Raw genomic sequence first — 25,896 nt, forward strand, 5'->3', positions numbered from 1 at the left:
ACACACACACACACACACACACACACACACACACACACACACACACACACAGTCACTTACATCAGGTCGCAGTAATCTTCTTAGTGCATCAACCAGACTCCCTCTGTACTGGTCAAGAAACAGACTAAGAGAAAAAGAGAAAGACAGAACAACTAGAAAGATTAGAATGCATTGCAACGATAATGGTTCCAGATAAAGCAGCAGGCTATTTATTTTCACTGTTTGTGAATAAATCCGAAAGCACACACATACACATCTCAAGCACGGCTTGCAGATGTAGTTTCAGTGGTGTGACAGCATTCAAATCAAAAGGTAAAACACACACACTAGCAGAGATGAACGATCAAGGAAGTATCAGGTGGCGTTAACATGATACAAACTAATACTAAGCAACAGAAAAAGAAAAACCCTTCAGTGACACACACAATTACATACAGTATATACAAATTACATATATAAATACATACATATAAATACCATTACAGAAATAACTTACATTTTAAAATATATTCAAATAGAATACAGTTATTTTAAATTGTAATATATACTGTATTTTTAGTGAGAGTAAGACACTTCTTTCAAAAACATTAAAAAAAACAAACCTTTGGCCTGCACATTTATATATATATATATATATATATATTATAATTAAACAGCATTTTTAAAACAATTATTTTGTAAACAATTGTCTTGACTGTATCTTTTGATCAATTTAATGCATTTGCTGTACATATTGTGTGCTTTTTTTCCTATTCATATTACTACAGCTATTTTTACAAGAGCAAACCATGTTCCAGTCAGAATTTACTTGTGAACTTTTTTTACGAGCAAAATAGTCCAATCACCTCTGACCCTGCTTAAAACACTGCTCTCGTTTGCTAAGGGACAAAGGTCAGAGTTATGTTGATTAATCCTTATTTTTGTGATCTCACTGGCCACGTCTAGTGGTCACGAGTCTGATGGATAGAAGCGTTTCATTAGCAGTTGAACTTCTGACCCTGTGTTTTGGGTGGAGTAGGTCAGTCTGGACAATAGAGGGTGAGTTTAGAGGTGAGAGTGCAGGAATGTTCGACTGGCCACATTGGCCTTGACAGGGTACGTCAAACAAAACCCTTCCCAATTTACCAATGGTACTTCCTCCTTTACTTCCATATATTGACCTGTCAGTGATGTAATATTTGCCCTTCATTCTTTCTCCTTTCATTAAATGTATTTTCTGTTTATTAAAAAGCTAATGACCACCCGCAACAGCACCAGCAGTATGTCAAAGCCTTGGGCCGCAAGATTTGCTTGTTGGTATTGTTGTCGTCATCCTCACCAGCAGTTAACTGACATTTAAATCCCTCTCTTGCCTGACCAGTGCGAACAGTGCATTTACAATGCTATAAATAGAAGTGTGGTAGCATATTACAGAAGTACATAACTCTAAGCGAAACTTTATACAGCTCGCCATGATGACAAACTCACTGCAAATGGGGCTTGTCTTAACATATTTTTGGCTGTGGTAATCTGAAGGTTATGGAAGTAAGATTAAAATATGGGTGGGTTTTAATACTTGATCTGACCTAATCCAGACTGCATTAACTTCATCCCCTCAATGAAACCTATAGTGAAGGCAGACAAACGACTCATAAAAATCATACCATCAGTAGGAAATAGGAGCTTATGCTAAGATGACTGACATTATTGATGATTAGAGTGAAAACCCTTCTTATGTGGAGATGTTTTTACAGATACATATTAAATTTCCTTCATGTTTCCTGGACACTTGATGGATATATATTTTTTTAATCATTCTTTTTTTTTATTACATTGTATTGTTGTCATTTAATTATCTTTATTCTAGGATTTTTATTTTATCTATCTATCTATCTATCTATCTATCACACATATTGTATTCTCACAGCCATTTGTTTGTTTGTTTATTATTATCATTTCACTAGTTCAGCTGACTAAAATCTTACAAAGCTTCAAACCTTGAAATCACAAACAACTGTACAGAAATCAACACTGAAATGCTGTGAATGATGTGGCCAATTTATCTAAACAACATCTAACTGGTAAATTACACCATTTTTCAGAGCTATTGGAAAAATTATTGGCCAGTCCCATTTTTGTGGTATCTTTAAAGCACTTTTATATGTTGTTTACATTTTTTTTTATGTGATGCTTTATTGTGTATGCTTTTTCATCTATGCAGGTGACAAGAATATCATACTTAGGTGGTTAAGGTGAGGTGCTCTGAAAATACACAGATGTAAATAGATCCTTCTTTCACTAACTCTATGTCTTAGAAAATATACTGCACAAAATGAGCCGGAACTAGCAGTAGCAAGGTCAACAAAGGGGCAAAGTAAACAAGAAAAGGTGATAGAAAGAAATCAGCTAAATAACATAGTAACTTTTAAAACCTAAAATAAACAAATGAAAATAAACATGCACAAAAGCTTTCATCTTGAGTCCACAGACACAGGAAGCTTAGAGGAAGCCGAGATGCCAAGCTCTCTCAGTCAGTCAATCACTGCAGCAGTGATTACAACGAGACCACTGCAAGAATTCACACCAGGAGCCTGCAGTCATGGCCAAAAGTTTTGGAAGTGACATAAATTTTGTTTTTTGCAAAGTTTGCAGCTTAAGCTGTTGTGGTGTTCATTCACATTGTTTCTAGATTATTGTGTAGAGTGATCAGATGCATTTTAAATCATTGCTAAAAGCTTCATTGGCCAAAAACTGAACTTTTCACCAAAAAAAAAAAAAACATGTGAAAGTATGAATGAGTACTATCAGCTAAAATCACTATCATACTAATTAGATTGTACGAGCAGACTGATTGCTATAAAAGGAGGGAAGAAGTGCATCCAATCATTGTGTTCTTGTTAGCAATGGTTACCTCCAAAGAAAGATGTGCAGCCATCATCGCTTTGCATCAAAATGGCCTCACATGCAAGGAAATTGCTACAAAGAATATTGCACCTGAAAGAACCATTTACCGAATCAAGAACTTCAAGGAGAGAGGTTCGACTGCAGTGAAGAAGTCTTCAGGACGTCCCAGAGTGTCCAGTAAGTGCCAGGACCATCTCCTCCTGAGGAGTCAGCTACAGAATCGTGTCACCAGCAGTGCAGAGCTTTCTCAGGAATGGGATCAACTCCGAGAACTAATAAGGCAAGAATGGATCGCCATCAGTCAGGATTTAGCCCAGAAGCTAATATCCAGCATGTCAGAGCGAATTGCAGAGGTTATGAAGAACAAGGGTCAACGCTGTAAATATTGACTCATTATATTTTTTTGCCAATAAAAGCTTTTAAAACTTATGATATGTTTATCATTGTTTTTCAGTATACCATAGAAACATGTGGAAAAATATCTACAAATACTGAAGCAGCAAACTTTGCAAAACACAAAATTTATGTCACAGCCAGAACTTTTGGCCATGACTGTACATTACACTGTGTGTTTGTGTAGCGAAGTGCTTCAACGTTCTGTGTGTGTGTGTGTGTGTGTGTGTGTGTGTGTGTGTGTTTATGCAAAGAAGTAGCATAAACCAGGGATCACTAAGAGACATGCACTCTCACTTTTGGTTCAGTTGCTGTGAGGGGTCACAAAACATTGCTGTTTCAAAGACAGCAATGTTTCAATAAAGGATGTTTCCCCTCATGACAATTTAAGGGTTGTCTAGTAAATTCAACAGACATGATTACACAAGAATTGTTTTTACCTAAGGGAATCTCACACACATATTGTATTGAGGGATCAAGTGGAGGATACTGGTGACTGATTCACTTATCATGGATCACGGCTGACTGCTTCTTCACATGCTTGACCCTAGCCTGGTGTTACTGCGATTCCAGCTAAAGATCTAAGTGATGGGATACACCGTGTTTTTCCAGAGTGCCATTCCATAGCCCTTTAAAATAGAATCCCTGCAAGCATGTTTACATGTAGTCACTATAGAAATTAAGCTGAACAGAAATGGCTTACACTTTAAACCTCCATTATAAAGTTATTAACACACATTATATAATGTATATGAAACTTAAAATGTCAGTAGTTCATGTACATTCAATATGAATGCAAATGAAAACACTGAATAAAAGTCTCAAGATATATCTATTTGGACATACATTAGCATTCATTTGAAAAGTGAAACTGGTTGTCAGGCCAATCTCAGAGTATAGGGTTTCGCAATTTTTACACGTGAGCAGCTCACGATCCAGAGTTTTCAGTATATCAGAGCAGCATTAAACTCATTTCTGGATATGCTGTGGTTTTGGGTTGCTTATAAGTTGAATTTTGGAAAGCAAGATACACTAACCATCTTCGCAAACTTGTAATGAGAAGCGCTTATAAACCAGCTGCTGACAAAAGGAGATGCTTTAAAATCTCTCTGCGGTTTTATGACAAAAAAGCTGGATGGTCTCACATTTAAGAATGCATAAATTACAAAATAGTAATTTCTTATTTAATAATAGCTATTATTAGTAGTAGTAGTAGTAGTATTTTATAGCCATATTTTTTCCTTGGGGGGAAAAAAATAATACTAATCGTAATTATTATCAAAAGAAAAAAGGCATTTACATTTTTTCCCCAAACTGTGCAGCACTACCTAAGTGTCACGGTTTCTGTTAGTTTGGACTCTGTGTTTTCATAATTCCTGCCATAGTTAATTGGTTTTCATGGTTATTCATTTGATTATGTTCAGGTGTGTCTGGCTATCACGTGTATATTAGTTCAGTTCTGTTTGAGTTTCCTTTGTCCGGTCTCATCAATGTTACCCTGTGTGTTGGATTAAAGACTTTCTAAACCTTCATCTTCATCTTCCTGCATTTGCTTACAGCATAGCGTAAAAAAGCAACTGCATTTCTTTCTAGACAGGCAATATTATTTCAGTGCATGATTATTCTACAGGCATTACTGTAACCCTCAATGGCACACTCTTGACACCCATTTTTTAATTTACAGCCATTTTTAAAAGAAATACACAATGTAGTAAACAAGAAAACACTTTACTTTTCTTTGAACTCTGCTGTTGCAGTTACGCTGAGGTTTCATTTACACATTTCTTGTGCTGTCATGCTGAGAACTCAGAAACGAGGGCAAGCAGGATCCAAATGCAAAATAATAACAAAAGTACAAGAAACTCTGAAACAGGGAAACAAGAAAACACAACAGAGCTCACCTTAGATTATCACCATAGAGGGATAAGACTTGAAAATGAACACTGTGTCCGAATATGCACACGTCTCTACTATACAGAAGGCAGAAAACAGTATGTGAAATGGGTAGTATGGCTGAATTCATAGTATTTATGAAACAGTAGGTGAAAAGGTGACCTACTGCTTCACGTGGGGTTCTAAAGTGCACACCTGATAGACATGTGACTATCCCATTAAATCAATCAATGGCAGTAAAGGTCACATGACAATGACAACATGGTGAATAGTGTTTAGGTTTTCATTCATACTAGACACCTACTATACATAATGTGATTTTAACAGTTGCTAAGTTCCTCAATAAATGAAGCACCTACTCAGACAGTATGCGATTTTCGCACACAGCCAAGGACACAGATGCAGACAATCAGGGAATAATAAAGGGACGAACAGCAAACAGGAACAAGACAGAACTATAAACTAAAAGACTAGAAAGAGACACTTCTGAAAACTTCTGATTAAAACAGCATATCAGTCTTTCACCTTCTCAGCGGTGAGGAAATATCACTTTAAACAAAACTGCACAAGTCAAGTAAAGAGCTGTGGGCCTTGAGTGCTAATTTCATGCTTTTGTCTACTCTTAGCGTAGCTACAAAACATCGTTTTCAGACAAGAATAGCATTGTCTCGTGAAGACAAAGACAAGGTGAAACAGAGGGCTGTCTTTTGGAAGAACCTTTTGCTATCATAGCTGAGACTACGTCTTTATCTCTCTCTCTTCTCCTAGCGTGAGCGCCGCCACATTATGTCCTGCCTTTCTTGGCGATTGTCTGAAAGACTATAATTAATTGGAGCAGAAGTGTGGCTGTTGACCTTTTCGCAGGTGATCGTCAGCATGGCTATGTTCGTTAATCGCCAAGCGATCACTCTCCTGAAGACAATTACAGATGAGATGCCAGTGCAAGCAACGGGGGGACAGCCAACGCGGCATGATTCATCCTCACATACCTTCTTCCACTCTCTCTCTCACACACACAGACACGTAGTATCTCCTTACTACACACAAATCAATCTCATGCTGGCCCTCTGCTGCACATTTTACCTGCGTATTAGCTGCCATTTGTCTGACATTAGAATAATAGTAGGCTGTACCAGGCTTTAGTGATCATCGCCAGAGAACACACAGGTATCATTATAGCCCGCCTCCATCAGCCTCACTACTTTGTGCTAGATAGAGACAATGCCAAAGAACATCCGGTTTAAAGCTGGGCTTATAACAATGTAATAATGTAATAACAATGTAATAAACTATAATAGTGTTAAGAAAAATGTTGATGAGGAAAAATGTGTATGATTTGGAAATGTATATAATTAAAGTACTAATTAGGGTCATTATAATGCATGTAATGAGAGCAGGGACCATTACAAAAGAATCAGACATGAATAAGTCTCACTAACAATCTCCTGTATTCATTGGCCATTTTCGGTGTATTTAATGTGTAGATTTAACATAAATTCATAAAATATTGGCAAACATTACATTACTGGTACAAAGGTTAACATGTAAAATATATTAAAGGGGCAGTTCATCCCAAAATGAATTTACTGTCCCTCATGTAATTCCAAACAACCTGTATGACTTTTTCTTCTGAATAAAAGAAATAACATATTTTGAAGATTGTTTCAGCTTTTTTTAACTGTATAATGAAAGTCAGTGTGCTCACAAACAAAATCGGACCACACTGATTTTGTATGGACAAACAGATATATTATACAGAAGAAATTAAATCATACAGGTTTGGAGCGACTTGAATGAGTAAATGATGACAGAATTTTTTATTTTGTGTGAACTATACCTTTAACAACTAAATGACCATATAAATAAAAAGAACGGTTCATCTTTGATCACATGATGCCTCCCTAAGCTGGATTTCCCAAACTATCCAACATAGCATTCTAGAAAAATAAAATTTTCTTGCATTACATAATGAAGTCTGAATGGACCAGTAGTAAAATTTACATCCGAATGATTGTAAAAGACTAGTATGATGCACATGCAACAACGCATTTACACAGACATACAAAAGAGAGAAAAAAAACAACATGTTCCACATGTTCAGGACCTGGCTAATTGAAATGTTTGTATTGCTCTATAATCTCTCTCTCACTCTCTTTCTCTCCTTGCACAGGCATAATTATTTGCAATTTGCCTAAGACATCCATTTGCTGGGACGCCAAGCATGAAAAAGAGGCAATTTCTGAAAAATGGAAATGCCTGGCGGAGCTAGCGGAGGGGAAATAATGCAGTGCCATCCGCGAGCTGATGGCTGCCATCTGATAAGCGTTAGTGGCGCAGGAATATTAATGCCACATCACCAGGACACAAGGTGCACACTTTTATTGAGGGTCTAGTAAAGTGTGAGATATGATATTTATTTTGTAATAGCTGTAAGAACGGCTGCTTTGGACAGATGTACAGAATCTCTTCGCCTGCTCCGAATCGTATAATGTTAGAAAGAACAAGCGGTTTGGCCTGAAAGATCTGTTTTGGAGGTGTCGTGCAACAATTGTGTTAGGATTGTACGAGTGTCATGTTTTGGGTGACGGTGGATCTCTGAAGAATTGACAGTTCAACAAAAGGATCAACCTACCAGTCAGCGCACATCACCACGTCAAAGCGACCCTCCAGAGTGGACATATCGGCCTCATTGTCCCATCTCACCACCCTGAAAGAGGACAGGATGATAGCTGCGTCATCAACCATGTTGCACAATTTATCATTCACCCCCATAATCCCTCACAATGCTGCATCCAGAGATATTTCACACACCTGACACTTGCTTTTTATTTGCGCCGTTGTCTGGCGGTGATCGTCTTCTCTCTTTTCTTTAAGTGCTAGGGCCAGTTTCCAGGCAAGCAAATCTGATTATTAATTAGCCATTATTAACAGTCAGTAAACAAAAATTATGTCTTGTGGAAATACAATCTCCTCTCTCAGTGGGGGTCTGCGCTGCCTATTCACTGACTTGAGAAAGCGAATCCACCCCCCCTCCCTCAACCAATCACACGCGACCTTCACCCCACTCAAACCACGCGCTCTGACAGGAAGCCTAATCTCTAAAGAAAACAATCAAAGTAATGCAGGCTAATTATACGTTTACTCTTTCACTTCATCAGCCCAGTGTAAATACACAGGGAGGGGGGAGTGTGCAGAGCAAGAGAGAGGAGAGGAGACGAGAGGGGGAGAGAGTGGTTAGATCACTGAGTGCCAAAATTACTTTTTAGGTGATAATGCATTTGCGTGATGGTGTGCACAGTGGATGAGCTGTGTTTTGGCAAATGTGAGAGAGGGGTGTTATAGAGAGTGTGTGTGTTTGAGTTTTCTAGATGAGGGCATTCAATCACAGAGAGTGGCTCATCATCACTCTGCCTGGATACATCTCGGCGCGTTAGAGAGCGTAGCGCTCGCCCTACTGGCTGCGGATACCTCGTTACCGGGCCAACTGGGTTCAGGGAGTGACACGGAGCCTTGCAACCTCATTTTTGCCTACTTATTGACACTATTATGTCCTGAACACAAGTGCTGTAAATGCCACTTTACCCAAACACACTTTTCTATACTTCATGGCATGCTTGACTATGCAAAGCTTCAGTGAATTCTAACACTTGAATTTGTATTGACATAAGAGATGGACTTCTTATGGCTGTAATGTAAAAGCAATATTAGTGCTCTGTCTTTTATTAACGGAGATGTTTGGGAGGTGTATGAGTGATTACCTGCTGGACACATCGGTAGACAGGAAGACCCCCTCTCGCCTGTTCCTCTCGATAACACTGCGCACATCTGATGCTCTTTGTCAAGAAATGCAACACTGTTTCATAATTAATAAAAACATGACAATTAAACATACAGATATATCCACCTTCATGTCAAAAGTTTGAATACACCTACTCTTTTTCCATATTTTGTTATAATCGAGAAGGCATCAAAACTATGAAACAACGCAAATTATAAACAGGATATTTCTGGTCCTAAATGCTGACTGGTCAACACTGCTATGCACTCTGGACAGCATCTCAAACAACTTGAGGTGCATCCTGGGATGGTTTATAAACAGACACTTGGCAGCTGCTTTTCCTTCACTATTTGATCTAACTAATCAAAAATAAATAAATAATTAATATTTTATATTATTATTTTCAAGTGAAGAAAAACAGCTTAAATAAACTAAAAAACAAATAATTTAAAATTTTGGGGGGAAAAAATGGCATCCCCTGTGAGAATCTTTAATAATAATAATAATAATTTGTCAATGGTTATCAAAATAAATAAACATATAGACATATAGACATAGACATAGGCAGACAGACACACACACACACACACACACACACATAAATGTTATTTTAATATTTAGTAAATTTAGTATACTTTCACAACATGAGAAATTACATTCATAAATTTATTTAAAAGTTTGTCTGGTATTGTGTTTATATTCTTTTGTGAACTTTAATATGGAATACTACAACAAAGTGATCAAGCTGCAGAATACAGAAAAGTACACAAAAGTATGAAAGTTGTAGGTGAGACACTGTTGAACAACAGCAAGTTCCTTTTCTTTATCCCTCTGATCAAGAGCCTATTACACTTAGCTGATTTCTTGTTTAATCATGTCAGGCCCTTTCATATGACGTCAACCCACAGAGTCCGTTCGCTTCTGTAACAGCCGTCTCTCTCCACAGCTCATCCTCAGATTACCACTGAGCTCAAAACCAACTCATGCAAAGCATTACCATAGGTAATCAATAGGGAGGCTTTTAACCTGCATCCATCTCCTCAGATGGGCCTCCACCCATTGTGGTTATACTGCGGGATTGATGTCAACGCATCTATGAATAGACCCTTCAACAGTTTTAAACTAATTCAATTACCATTTCTCGCTTTTTCTGGCCTGCTTTCTCTCTCGCTCCATGGAAAACAACTGTAGCAAATCCAATCTATAGCACAGGGATGGAGGGCAAATCCCTCAATGAAAGAGGGGAGGGGGCTGGGTGCGCACGTTACACTGGTGAGATCCACAGCTAAGGCGAGAGAGTGGAAGGCTTACAGTGTAATCCCATCAGGAAAAGACCACTGGTGGAGAGGTTAGCACTGGCGTCTCTCTCATTCTCTTTTAACAGTGCCCCGAGACACAATTTTGATCAAAAATAGACTTCCTGTGTAACACCTGTGTCATTCATTCATTCATTCATTCATTCATTCATATTGCCTCCAAGTTTCAGGACTTTTGATTAATAAAGCTCCAGAGAGCAGCAGCTATTAAAGAACATAATCAGTGTGAAAAGTAAAATTTAACAGTATGGGTCTCTTGATTACACATGCACGGCTTTAATACGAGTGCAGACTAGACAAGATCAGAACTGAGTCATGAAACCACTCAGCACTTTCTGATACACTATTCATTCCCAGTTGGGCTCAATGGCCTTTTTTTTTTTTTTTTTTGATGAAGTATTCAGAGAGTGTGTGTGTGTGTGTGTTCATGTAGTAACATGTCTAATTCAGTCATATTCGGTTTAGATAGTAAGAATACTACATTTGCATATCATATTTGGAGTAACATCTAATTGTCCAGCAATAACACAAGTACTCACACACAATGCCATCAATCTGAGTACTGTATGTAGACATATACAACAGGGGTCTCAAACAACACTAGCGAGGTTGTGTTCTCCAGTGGGGGCCAACTATGCCAACAAACCAACCACAATATGAACTTTGTACTATACTAATTATGCAGTTACTGCAGTTTACATCTTGCTGATTAGGCAGGTTGAAGAGCCAATCTGGCTTTGATGTAGAAGTCAAAAGTAATTGAAATGTACACAAATTTAAATATTCCAAAAATTCCAAAAATGACAAATCATGGCCCGTTATAGCAGGAGCTTCTGTAACATTAAGAGTCCAATTGTTTGGTGTTTTAAGAACAACTGTCTATCATTATGACTGCTTACACAAAGCATGGCAAGACTTCATCAGCGAAAAAGAACAGCGGCCGAAACCGGAAGTGAATGATAGGGACCATCAACACTAAGAAGGATTGTGTCCAAACAGCACAGAACTACTGCAGCAAAAGTGACAGTAAACCTCAATATTCACCTTGAAGATCCTGTTTCCACAAAAACAGACCACAGAGAACTTCACAAAGCCAACATCCATGAAAGAACTGCAAATGATAAATTTAATTACAGACACCAATGCTAAAATACGAAAAACATGGTGTTAAGATCATGAAACCTGGACAGCTGGAGATTCACTTCAATATCTGCCCTGGTGATCTCAATCATCTCACTTAAACATGGTCAAACCACTGTGGGCAATTTTTGGAGAGAAGTGTAAGAAGCAGATTCCCTCCTCCAACATCTCTAAAGCAATTGACCGATATTCTGATAGACAACGTTCAACTGGAGACTGTTCAAACATTGTGTTAATCTATTCTAAGAAAGCTGCAAGCTATATTAAAGGCATTGGTGGTAAAACACCTTAATATTCACATTATGTTGTTCAAACCCTGTACACAATACATATAAATCTATATAGTTTAGTTTTTAAACAAAGGTCAAACCTAAATGCTGAAATCAGAAATTGCTTTACACACCAGATTTAAAAATTTAGAGTTGTATAGAGCTATCCAGAATTGTTTTAACCCTTTAAACACAGTAAAAGAAAGGAACACAGAATAAAAAAATTAAAAAAAATAGTGTATATATATAACCATAGATATGTTTACATTGAAAGTTTGGAGTAATCCTATGACTAGCATGCAAATATTAATGTTTCAACTCTGTTGATCCCTTCATTTTCTTTCTTCTAAAACGAAGAAAGAAAACACCATATCGTATAGGGTTCTCCAAAGAAAGCCTCGTCCGATCATCAGATCATCTCTTGGCGTTCTATTATGGCAGAAACATCTCTGAAACAAAGCACTGCCAATTAATGCTCTATCAGCCTTCTGCCAGTCTTTTCACACTCTATTACAGGAAGCAGTTTAGAGACAGACTATGAATGTTTTGAGTATGTCTTGCTCTGCTCCCTTTCCCTCCATTTTCTTTTAAACAAATCTCTTCTCAATGAGGAGTTGTGTTGATTCATGCCACAGCCATTGTTCTTTGAGTATTGATATTCAATAAAAGCTCATTGTAGTGGCAGCGCTGGCTGTTCTACTAACGAATGTGGGCACAGTAATTTTGCGGCGTTTTGCTGTCACGTCTGTCGTCTCTGTTTTTCCTGCCTTTGTGAGCCAAACGACGAGGCTAATCTGAGTGATTGCAGTGGGAAGACGAGAGATGGAGAGCGGGAATAAGAAAAAGAGAAGAAAGGGAATGAAGAAAGAAGGTTTGAGCTGTGCCCTGTCACCTGTTTAAGCTTCATCTGTGCTCCTGGCAAAAGAGAAAGTCAACAGGGGAATGGAAGAGGGGGGAGAGGGTGAGAGACAAGGAGCAGGTGAGTCAACACACACAGCGGTAGCCTTCAATGAAATGAATATGTATTAAACATGCTAAATGCAGGTTTCGGGTGTCAGCTGGATGATTTGCCTCACATTCAGATATGTCGAGGGGTGTGTGTGTGTGTGTGTGTGTGTGTGCGTGTGTGTATTCTTTGACAGAGTGCACATTAAGAATGGCTGACTGAATGTGTGTGTGTGTGTGTGTGTGTGTGAGAGAGGTGAGAGTGAGAGGAATATCTGAGGTAAATAGGGGTTAAATAGACAGCAAGGTTTTCTTTTCTGTGCTACGCTCTCGAAGACAGTCTACACTGAGAACATACACACACAACACATCGCTGTCAGCACTCCAACTGAACAAAGTGATGTTTGGAATGGTTCGGAAACACACACAAGTTCTGTTCCAAAACCAAGTGAGCTGCCTCTGTAGGGAGAGTTTTGTTTAGGTGTCAATTTAACACGTGAAGGCTGTTCCAGAAGGTATAGGGAATGTAATTATGCTGCCTTCTAAGTTACCTCATTTTGAGCAAATTATAGGCATCCTCTGTGGAAAAGGCAACCCCAGAATGCACTGCGACAAGCTCAATGATAAAATAAATGAAGACTGTGGACAAACAAGAGAAATGTAGATGGACCCTTTTCACATTTCTAGGTTTCTCAAAAGTTGGGTAAAATTCTACAACAGTGAATGGAAGACTACATCAAATGTATTTTTTGCGTTCCCATTTGCTCAAATAGCAAAAAAAAAAAAACTCCACAATAGTGTTTTCATGACTTTCAGAAAGAGGAAAAAATTCAAATTATATTTTAATCAAATATCACTTTCCTCTTGTGTCGCTTGCAATTATGGAGTCTCCTGTGCACTTCATTTACAGATCCTGCCTATGTAAGTTCCAGATCAGTCATTTATGGGGTTCCATTTCAGTTCAGACGCTGCCTTAGAAGGCAGCTGCCTATGTAGGGAGTGGGCAGCTTACTAGGTTTTGGAACAGAGCTACACACCAGTCCGTAATGCAAGGATACTTTGAATTGCCTTCTCGTTGCCATCAGATAGCAGCACTTCCTTCACATCAGCACAAACCGCAATCTGCAGAAAAAGAGAAAAAAAGATGAAAAATAAACAAACAAATAAATAAATAAAACAAAAGCAAGACATCCTCAGCACACTGTTTGCAAGCAGTCATATCTGAAGAGCGCTGATTTTTAAAGCCCTACTCCAAAACGACCACCCCTCTCTCTTTCTCCCCTGCTCCCTCTCATCCATCGCTGTCTGTCTCATCCGTTTTTTTCATTTTACGTCTGCATTATTTTAATCATTCAATCAAATCAGTCAATACTTTTATCATTCCTGGTGGCTGGGAGCCCTCTATCTTGCTATCACTCTGTTGGGTAATTGCATTGTGACAGGGGATGATGGTGAGTGCCGAGCCTTTCATTTGCAGTGTGGCATTTATCAGACGGGGCCATCGCGCTCTGCTGTCACTCCTTACTCGGCTCGCGAGGCCTGCCTGATGCCCTTCATATAACTTTGTACTGCGAAGCTTCTGCCTTTGTGCTGCTCCATTGTCAGCTCTTTCTATACAGTCTTTTCATTCAAGTAGTCGTCTTTATCAGAGGCACTGTGTAACAGTAGTTTGGAGAGGCACAGTGGGCAGAAGCAGGGAATGTGTGCGTTTGTAAAAGTGCTTGCAAGGTTTTATATTTGTGCTTTTGAATAATGCGATTTAAAATTTCTGACAGTTCTCAAACACGGGAAGCAAAAATAACTTTTTGACACACCTGCCAATGCAGAGTGAATTTATGTATTTATTAATCTTATGTAGTTATTTCTTAGCAGACATGAAACTGTATGTTTTTTTTTAATAATATTATTGTCCTTACGATAATGGGAATATTTTGCAGTTTAGTGATGGGTTAATTCTTAAGGAATATTAGCATGTGCTATAGTACTGTTCAAAAGTTTGGGGTCAGTAAGATTTTATTATTTAAAGATATTAATACTTTTATTCAGCAAGGATGCATTAAATTAAAAGTCACAGTAAAGACATTTGTAATGTTACAAAAGATGTATACTTCAAATAAATGTTCTTTTGAATTTTCTAATTATTAAAGTTTCTTAAGCATCAAATCAGCATATTAGAATGATTTCTGTAGGATCATGTGACACTGAAGACTGGAATAATGGCTGCTGAAAATTCAGCTTTGTATTACAGGAATAAATTATGCCTTAAAATAAATTTAAATACAAATTTGTTATTTTAAATTGTGAAAATATTTCACAATATTACTGCTGAATTGTTTTCTATTCAATAAATTTAACCTCGGTGAGCATAAAAAAAAGTTCCCAATAAATTTGTTTTGATGGTATAATGCAGTGAATATTCCACGCCATCACACAAAGAAAACCAGCATCTTACATTTTCCCAGGTAAAAGTCCTTTCAAAGACACACAAATTGCAACAGGATTTCTTAAGTAGTTCTTTTTAGCAGACATTTTTAATGTCTATAATTTGAAACGCTCAAGTCAAACAAAAAGGTTACATGCACTGACAAAATGAGACAATACAGCAGAATCATCTCTACAGAGTGATGTAGTGTTTTTTGCCCTGTGGGCAAGAGTCAGGTCACGGGGCCCCACACCACCAGCTAGCCATATGGGCATCAAGACCTGCAGGAAACCAACCAGTCACCCAAGAAAAACATGGATGACACTGCCAAAACCACAGCACTCCAGGGCACAGGATAGAAGAGAGAAGCTATTTGTCCTTGCAAAGGACTTAAATAAACACAAGCATCAAGAAGCACTAAGTCAGACCTGAGAAAAGGAGGAATGTGAGTTTTAAAAAAAAAGGTCGAGTGGGGGGATGAGGAGGGCGATCCACTGGCGGTCCATAATGTCACAACACGGGGGTATTGAGTGGAGAGATATGGGAAGGCTGGTCTTGTGAAGGCGAAATCGATAACATGTTAAGCCTGTCCATCTGGAGAGGCTACTACAAACTACTATACACTACACACAGCCAGAGTCTAAGCCACTGATGTGTGTGTATGTGTGTCTGTGACCAAGACAGAATGTGTTTGCACTTGCAAGCCCATGTGTTTGAATGCTTTTGATGAAGTTAGCCCATTGGGCCACGTGTGTTTATAGTCACTGAGGTAGAAATGTCAATGTGCGCTGGCTGATTTCATGTTGCTTACAATATGCCCATGTTAGATTACCCATGCTGATGCAAATTGCCCATTTGCCTGTGACTGTCTGTCTGTGTGAGCACTGTATGCAATTTTTGACTTACCATGAGACCGGCCAGACACGTCATCCCTCCACCCAGCTCACACACCGTGGAGCCCCTGTTAGACAGAGAGACACGGAGGGGTTTGATGCGCCGTTTAGCGTTAACATTGAAGTACATGAGTATGAGAGTGAAGTTTTTCAGCTCAAATGAGATGAAAATAGGAGAATGGGAGCGATAGAGAAAGAGAGCGAGATGCTGTTGTGTCTTGACAATAACGCTAATTAACTTGCCCGTGTAGAGGGGTGCATTAATAGCATTTAGCATTTTTGCTTTTTTTTTTCTCAGAACAAACCTGCCATTTTTGAGTCACACCGCAACAGTACACTCAGAAACATACCTATTGTATATCCAGAGACCTACGCACCCGAACATAATTCACATGAAAGGTAATTCATATAATTCTCACAGGAATGGAGAATTTACACAAAGACTATAATTTGCATAGAGTTCATTTGTGTTTGTCATACACAAAATATACAGTAGAGAGTCCTTGTAGATCAAAAGCAGCCCAGAACCACACACCAGAACTGTCTTCTCACACACACACACGCAGACAGCTTGACTTCATAATTTTGCCAGTCATTTCTGTGCTCCGTGACAACAGTCTCCACGTGTTTGTCTGCTCTCAGCCCATGATCCGACACCTTCCATTGATAGAGAGACAGAGTGGAGGATGAAGAGAGAGCGATTGTTGTATGAGGGAGTGCAATTAAAAATTAATGCGCACAAAACTGCTAGTATGAGCCGCGGCGGGGACAAAGCCCCAGTGACAGGTAGCTATTTGGCTGTACATGGGGCTAGTGCCAGACACGTCATCCCTCCACCCAGCTCACACACCGTGGAGCCCCTGTTAGACAGAGAGACACGGAGGGGTTTGATGCGCCGTTTAGCGTTAACATTGAAGTACATGAGTATGAGAGTGAAGTTTTTCAGCTCAAATGAGATGAAAATAGGAGAATGGGAGCGATAGAGAAAGAGAGCGAGATGCTGTTGTGTCTTGACAATAACGCTAATTAACTTGCCCGTGTAGAGGGGTGCCATTGATTGGAATGCAATTCCACTGGGCTCATTGATCTCAACCTTCCTCTCTCTCCTTCTCTCTGCATGCGAGCGGGTGTATATGTGTTTACAAAAGAAAGCGCAATTGTCCTTTTTTCTGCTGGAAATGTGGATTTGGGCTACAACAGGAACGGGAAGTTAATCAAACATACAGGATCAATGTTCTGCTTTGATTCTGTACTGGACTGTAAGTACAGTACATTGATTCATTACAGATGGCAATACTGCAGTATTGTCAAATACATCATTCTAAATGAGGCGAGACAAAAATATACTTGTATTGATGATAACCTTAATATGTAAAAAGTGAAAAATAATATCATGTTAATACTGTTGGAAATAAATGTAAATAATCCAGCGGCAATAACTATCTGGTTAACATTCTAAATAGTAAGTGGCGGTATTGGAACCTAATGCTAGTTGCAATCCGTCACAAAACAGAAACACCCGAAAAAAGTTAGCTTCCAAGGTTGGGAGTTTTTTGGATGTCGTAAAAAAGACAGGATTTTAGACCCCTAGTCTTTAGGAAGTTCTGACCTTTTTGTACAATTTTGTACAGTTATTGTTACAAATTCTCTCCCCGCCTCCCAAAACTCGCATTTTGAGTGATTAATTTAATTGTAGGGAAAATCTGATATTGTGTAAAGCCCTATACTGAATATTTATTAATTCAAAAACACATTTGACATTTATATGGTACTCCAAAGTACTTGTAAGAATACCATGGTTTTACTATGGTAAAGTTTTATTTATTTTTCTTTTAAGTGCTATATTTCTGATTCACTGAGCTCTGTTTACATCAAGTGACAAACCAACACATTAGTAATATATGCAAAAGTAAATTAAAAAGGGTTAAAAATTAAACATCATTCACTGATTAATTGATTTGCAAACATGTTAGCATCTGGCTAATTAGCCTAGCTTCTGCAGAAGAGTTTGACTGGACAAATAGCCTTTAAACCATATGTCAATAACTATAGATAGATATTGAAAGTATTTTCCCCACCCTTAAAAAAGTAAATAAGCCCAATTGGGAATTTATTTTATTAATAGCATTTAGCATTTTTGCTTTTTTTTTTCTCAGAACAAACCTGCCATTTTTGAGTCACACCGCAACAGTACACTCAGAAACATACCTATTGTATATCCAGAGACCTACGCACCCGAACATAATTCACATGAAAGGTAATTCATATAATTCTCACAGGAATGGAGAATTTACACAAAGACTATAATTTGCATAGAGTTCATTTGTGTTTGTCATACACAAAATATACAGTAGAGAGTCCTTGTAGATCAAAAGCAGCCCAGAACCACACACCAGAACTGTCTTCTCACACACACACACGCAGACAGCTTGACTTCATAATTTTGCCAGTCATTTCTGTGCTCCGTGACAACAGTCTCCACGTGTTTGTCTGCTCTCAGCCCATGATCCGACACCTTCCATTGATAGAGAGACAGAGTGGAGGATGAAGAGAGAGCGATTGTTGTATGAGGGAGTGCAATTAAAAATTAATGCGCACAAAACTGCTAGTATGAGCCGCGGCGGGGACAAAGCCCCAGTGACAGGTAGCTATTTGGCTGTACATTGGGCTAGTGGAAAGAAAGGCAAAAAACCAGAGGGATGAAGAGAAGAGATGGGCACTCTCTGTAAATTGACTTTTTTTTTGTTCTGCTTTATCCTCCTCTTTTTCTCTTTTTGGTGAGTGCCTGATAACAGGTCTGGAAGATAGCGAGAGGGTGACAGTCCTTGATGACATACAGGAACAAGAGCACACATCCACACACACACACACACACACACACATGCTCAAACATACTACACACACATACACATGCAAATTAACTTCAGTGTTTAATTTAGAGGTCTGAATATGCACCAGACCAAATCACAACAGATCACAGGTCTTAACATCCTCCGTTCGCACACACACACACACACACACACACACACACACACAGAGAATCCTATAGAAGCATTGGCCCAAGGGTGCAAAACCCTGCTCTGTCTCTATATGCCCAGTTGACCTTCAGCTTGCTGCTGTGTGATCGATAAGCCTCTCTTTCCTCTTCTGCCTCTTGAATGTAAAAACAGGAAATCAAAGGCTTGTGTACCGCCTTGAGTACAAATCAAAAAGTGCCCCTTGCTTCTCTGTCATATGGGCAAAGTGAGAGAGAGAGAGAGAGAGAGAGAGAGAGAGAGAGAGACATCACCTCTTCAGAAGGCCAGACACCTGAAAGAGAAAGAGAGAGCCGTTAGATAGAGTGTATGAAGTGTGATGGTACTTACTAGTGCACCAAACCTCCAAGTTTGTTTACAATACCGGGCATTACTACACAATTTTCACGATCACATTAAATTTAGTGCACATCAGAGCATAATCTGGCTATGAGTCATCCATTCAGATATGAAAGGGCCGTCTGACTGACATATTTAAACCACCAATCATAACTCATATGATTTACAGTGATGTTTAGGGGCAGGAAATAGATTAAAAGCATTAATGCATTAAAAGTGATAGTTAGGAGAACATATACTACCATTCGAAAATTCTAAACTATTTTTTTTAAAGGCTCAATTTTTGTGATCAAAAATACAGTAAAAACAGTAATATTGTGAAATATGAACCATTTCTATTCAATTTTAATGTATTTTTTAAATGTAATTAATTCCTTTGATGGCAATCACTGCAGTCTTCATCATGACCTTCATCATCTCTCATCATTGTAATATGCTGATTTGTTGCTCAAGAAACATAAACTGATAATTTTTTTAGGATTCTTTGATGAACTGGAAATTCAAAAGAACAGCATTTATTTAAAATATAAATATTTTGTAATATTATAAATGCTTTTACTTTTGATCCCTTCAATGCATTTTTGCTGATTAAAAGTATTAATTTCTCTGATCTCTCTCTGTCTCTATACATAATTGCCACTACATTTTTTTTATTAGTTTTATTCAGCATTTAGTTTTTTTCACCAGATTAACATTTGTTTACTGTTAAATTAGTGAATTAATTTAATAAATAATGTTTTACTAAAAAGAAATATAATTGTATATGCATAACTATAAAAAATATATATAAAATTACTACACAAAATATTTTTTTATTTTTATTTTTTTAGTGAACATTCATCTAGTCAATCATGTCATGTAGTTACTATAGTATAATCATCACATTTTATCTCACATTTCCTTGCATAATGGATGAGAGAGATACTTTAATGTTCAGTATAGATGGCCAGATCATAAAAAAACTGAAAGTTACTATGATGAACATTATATATCAAAGACTGCAAGGAAACATTCAATTTATTACATACCATAACCTCACACAAGGATGCTACAAGCCTACTTGGTAGCCTTCACATGATGCAACATAAGGACAGTGTCTCACTCTCTTTTACACTGGCGCTTTCTCTCTGTTCATGAAGAACGCTCCCTGCTCGATACAGTTCACTTCCAACACACACACAAAAGATTCTGGCTACTTAGGCTTGTAAGCTGTGCATAGAGTGAGTGGGGGTCCAGCGAATGATTATCACAAGAAGCAGGCTGGTGGTCTTATCACCCACTGTCAGCCTCTGCTCCTTCTGCTAGCTCCAGCAAGAGCCATAAAGCTGCTATTGTCTCTCAGACACACACATACACACATACAGCTAAGGAAAATAGTCATTTCAATAAACTTAGGCCCCTGAGCTGTCTGCCTTTGATGGGAGCTCTTATGTGTTTGGATTTGTGTGTGTAACTTTACTTTCATTTGCAACATATCTTCATGCATAAATTTGCGAAGTGTTTTAAAAGAAAGAAGAAAGAAAACAGTGTTTTTGGTGTGTGAGTGCTGGGAAATGCGTGTACATTTCTGTAACATTTTAACCATTCTGTCAGACAAAAAAATGTGTTTAAATATTCAAAATTTAATTGTGGCTCAAGTTTAAAGGGATAGTTCATCCAAAAATAACAACTATGTCATCACTTACTCACCCTCATGTCATTCCAAACAGGTAAGACTTATTTTCTTCTGTGGAACACAAAAGAAAATATTTCGAAGAACGTTGGGAAGAATGTTTTTACCATTGACATACAATTGTATGGACAAAAACCCATTTGCAGCATTAAAATATCTTCTATGTTCCATGTTTCTATAGGTTTCATTTTTAGTGATCTATACCTTTAATTAACATATTTTAATGTCAATCTAAATATGCTTACAAAAAGACTGTAAACTTTTAATTCCCAGCATTATGACACAAGGTACTTCTTAGGAGAATTAAATATCAATATTCGCACAAATATACACTTTTTAATTATCACAAGGTTAAAGGTAACAGGGTTGACATTTTAACAGTATCCCCTACCCATAAACGTAGGGAATGTAGGATAAAATGATAAAAAGAGGAGACTTTAAATTGTCCTGAAAGAATTCACGTCTGGAAAATGATGAAAATTAATGTCATTATGACAGATTTTTTTTAGATTATTACTGCAAAAAGGGAAAAATATAACAGTAACAGAGTTCAAGTGCTACCTAACTTTACGTAACTTAATAATGCATAATATCATTATCAACTAAAATAAAAGCAAAATAATAATAATAACAACAACAATAATAATAATAGAGAGGGAAAATCAAAATGCTAGCTTTTATTTCCATTTAGTTATGTGTGTGTGTAAGACAGAGTCGATTTAATAAGCAGCTTATGATCTGCCTTTCAGGAAGGCCTGTTAAGCCTGTCTCTCTCAACCTCTCTGCACCATCATCTTGAGATTAACTCACCCAAGAAAGATTTAATAATATCTATTGATAAAACGTCAACATATGCCTCTGCCATTAAAAGGCGGTAGCACCTGCTTGCTATTCCACTTGCTGATGAACCATCTGACATTTTGAGAGGCTATAGTGTAAGATTTATCACATAAGGATTGTAGCTAGACAGAAAAAAAAATACAATTTATGACACTTAGAGGTCACAACAACAACTTCTAGGCTCATCCAGGAGGCCTACTTTTGCCGATTAATTTGGCTGACTGTAACCTCTGAAGTCTCAGCCCATGTATGACTTATATGACTGGAATTTAAAAAATCCAATAACTGTGAGTTTGAATAATGGGATAAATTTTATCGCTTTGATAAAACTAGAACTATGCTCAAGTGTAATAGAGGCTTGTGATGTCTTCATTTATTAACTGCTGTACTGTTACATACATCAAAGAACATTTCTGGTGAAAGTGCTTGAGGTTTCTCAAATAAACTCTCAGAGTATAAATGGCTTAATGACATTCTCATAAGTTAGACGTTTTTTAAAATGACATTTGAAATGGATTGATTCAGCAATTGTACAAATGGTGAGATAACATAGGGGCTGCTTAATAAGGGCAGGAGTTTTTCTGATTTTAGAGGTCTTTTCAATAATGATATGCTGAGATAAAATTATGGCAATATGTGGATTTCTTTCCCTACTCTCAGCTGAAGTACACGGTTTCTTCTTTTTATTCACGGTGTGCTGAATAGCGACAATGCACTATCTTCACAAATACAGTTTATGTGCAGAAAAATGGCAGTAAATGTGCAACAAATCTAAAGCAAAAAAAAAAAAACTTCTTGTGAAGCTGCTTTGAGACAGTCAAAATCGCTATACAAATAAACATGACTATGAAATACTATGTTATGCAACAATTATCCGATAATACATAACCACATTACCATAATACATCTGTGGGAATATTCCATAAACATTTAGGCACAGTTTATAATTATTTCCAGGAATATTCAGTTTGGCACACCAAAACATTACGAAATTAAACACATTTTGTCAGTGTATTCAATGTGCACGTTTTTGCTTGATGTTTTTGTCATGACATCAGGAGTTTTCTTGTGTTGTCCATTTACCGATTTGTATGCAGTCATATAAAACGGGTTTGCATAATGACATTATTGTTTGGGGTCAGATTTTTTTATTTATTTTTTTTGGCAGGCATGCCCTAAATTGATCAAAAGTGAAAAAGCTATTCTTTTGAACTTCCTATTAATCAAAGAATACTGAAAAAAGTGTATCAGTTTCCACAAAAATATTCAGAAGAAATAAAAGACTAAAAGAATATAAAAAAAGCACCAAATCAGAATAATAAAAGAATTTCTGAAGGATCATGTGACACTAAAGACTGGAGTAACGGCTGCTGAAAACGTAGCTTTACATTTTAAAATACTGTATATTCAAATAGAAAAGTTATTTTAATATATTTTGTAATACTATTTCACTGTTTCACTATTTCACTGTTTTTACTATATTTTTGATCAAATAAATGCAGCCTTGGTGAACAAAAGAGACTTTCAAGAACATAAAAAAAAGTCCAACCCCAACCCCAAACCTTTGAACGGTAGTTTAAGTACATTTAGTATTGACATGGACACAAAGAGGGAAACTAAAAGTCTTGAATCTGAAACTTGAATTTAAACTAGAAACTTATAGGCACAGAACAATGTATGTAAAGGTGTGAGTTTTATTTTGGCCATGAGTCAAGATACACTTGAGGAAATTAAGAAGCTATGAGGTGATAGCAGGTAACAGCTCTTCCTGGGATAATGCAATCAATTCTCACCTTCAATTACCAAATGAGACACAGAGCCGTCTCGGCTACACTCTTTACCTCCATTCACTTATCTTCAAACCTTTGTTCTTTCTTTACCTCTTCTTTCCTCAAATTTGATGTAAAACCCATAACAAGTGCTATTAAACAAACATAGATATACAGCATTAAATAGCAGATCACAATGCTAGCTGAACAAACTAGGTGTTTGGTGTCTTTTAGCTATATTGTCCTCTACTGAACTTAAAGATGAAGGGTCTTAAACTTGTTAGGGTTAGAAAGTGCTGGAAAAGAGTCAATATTTTTGTAATTTTCCTTGGTGCGGCAAGTGGCGACGAAATTTCCCACTACCACTAAGCTATTGTGGTCCTCCTGCAAGCAGCCTATGTGTTGGTGAACTCTTAACCTTGTGAACTTTGGAAAAGCGCAGCGCATGGCTAATCCCAGTGGAAATGCCAGACACTAATCATATGAGCTGGTATGAGACGCACAGATGCCGTCCAGCACTTACTTACGTACACACTATAGCCACAGTGTCCTGGAGCGACTTGTTTGCTTGCATATATATGTAGAGACCCTCAACGTCATGGGCTTAAACAGAACAATGAACAAGACAAACAACCAGCTTACCACACCACTTTATGAGTGGTTAAATGCTGAAGTCATAGATTAACATGCCATACAGCTTTAGCTAAAAACCTATAATAAATCAAGTACACAGCATGACATTAAAAATCTAAGATATAGGAAAGAGAACAAAAAAAAGAGAAAGTTGAGCGTTCCCTCCTCCCTTTCAGGACGTGGTGGGGCCATGAGCTTTCTCCAGATGATCTCCACATTACCGCCGGCCTCTGATAATTCCTAAGCCTCCTCCATTTCAGATCCAATAACGGATAAGAGTGCATTTCAGCATGATCAACTGCAATCTGTTCCCTCACACCGCTACTTTACTCCAACTCAGGATTACTGAACACACACTCACTCTCACACGTACAACCACAGACCACCAAAGGCACTGTGTTGCTTGGAGAGGATGGGGAGAGTTGGGGTTTGCAGCAATCAGAGGTACAATCTTGTCTCCAACATGGAGTACAGTCCCTGCAAGAGTTCAACAAAAGGATGTAGAAACCATTCAGGGCTGTTTAAGACCTGGGGCCTTATACAGAAACTTCCCATAATACAGATTTGAGAAGTTTAATGTTCTAAATTAGTTCTTAATCAGTATGGTTACTAAACAGATATGATAAAGATATGATTCTGAGTTACAAAGGGTGTCACAGATAGGCACTTTGTTGATTATAAAATTATGCAGCAATTTTGTTTTGATGCACAATGCTAGGTCATGTCCACCGCAGAGTGCAACAGTGCCCACTCATTATTTCAGTGTTCTGGTTCCAGAAGTATTTTTTTCCAATTCATTTTTCCTATGGGGATTTAAAAAAAAGTCCTTGTTCAAGAGCTGTAAGCCTTGAACCAAACCAACCAGCTACAAGGTGAATCACAACATTACAAACTTTGATTTGAAGCAAAAAGGTATTTGAAAATCAAACAAAAAGACAAAGATACAAGACTGTGTACTTTAAAGAGGGAAAGAACTCCTCATGAAGCATCATTAAAGACAAGCTAATAAAAAAATATTTAAAAAAATATTTATTACATAAAACTATTATTTATATATATTTTACATTCATATATGCATTATACAGTATATTGTTACCGTCTTAAAATATTACTCATACCATGACGTATTTGGACATACCGCCCACTCCTAAAATACTCGGCTCACATTCGAAAAGCTTAATATTTTACAACGCAAACCCACACAGGCATCCATACAGACACACACACCCCTCAGCAATTTTCAGTGAAAACACCGAGCAACAAAAAAGCAAGCCTCTAACCACACAGCTCCAGCACACTGAAAATACAGGGGAAAAAAGCCTTTCCGTCTTGCCTAGCTGCGCACACGAGTGTGTTTTCAAAGCCGCAACACTGTGCCTCGGGTAGATAAAGCTGCCTCCTCACTTGGTAAACAACTTTTTTGGATTAGGGGTGGCGGCGTATAATGAGGGGAGAAGAGCTATCGCTGCATTGTCACCGGCGTGCGCGGGGGCCGGGGCAACTCTTTGCTCTGCTATTTATCCGGTGGCCTGATAGCTTACTTATCTGTGAGTGAAAATGCCAAAGCTGGCGGAATCTCATCTTCGCAGCGGCGCGGTGTTGACGGCAGACTAATAGATATATCAGCACGCGGGTGTGGGGCTAAACCGGTCAGATGAGCGGGTGCAAGCCCCAGC

At 37.9% G+C, this 25,896-nt stretch overlaps 1 protein-coding gene across 1 annotated transcript in view; it reads right to left on the bottom strand.

Moving 5' to 3' along the window:
* The window catches only part of LOC107698723 (calmodulin-lysine N-methyltransferase-like), a 118,750-nt gene that overhangs the window by 15,555 nt on the left and 77,299 nt on the right, over positions 1-25,896 (bottom strand). Inside the window, exons 5-10 of the mRNA XM_016499825.1 lie at positions 19,222-19,241; positions 15,946-16,086; positions 13,676-13,739; positions 8,928-8,994; positions 7,802-7,876; positions 61-124 (exon numbers count right to left, since the gene is read on the bottom strand). Of these exons, the coding sequence (XP_016355311.1) occupies positions 61-124; positions 7,802-7,876; positions 8,928-8,994; positions 13,676-13,739; positions 15,946-16,086; positions 19,222-19,241 (431 nt within the window). The remainder of the gene's footprint in view (positions 1-60; positions 125-7,801; positions 7,877-8,927; positions 8,995-13,675; positions 13,740-15,945; positions 16,087-19,221; positions 19,242-25,896) is intronic.

Source organism: Sinocyclocheilus anshuiensis, unplaced genomic scaffold (genome assembly GCF_001515605.1).
Source record: "Sinocyclocheilus anshuiensis isolate Anshui unplaced genomic scaffold, SAMN03320099.WGS_v1.1 scaffold1015, whole genome shotgun sequence".
Lineage (NCBI taxonomy): Eukaryota > Metazoa > Chordata > Actinopteri > Cypriniformes > Cyprinidae > Sinocyclocheilus > Sinocyclocheilus anshuiensis.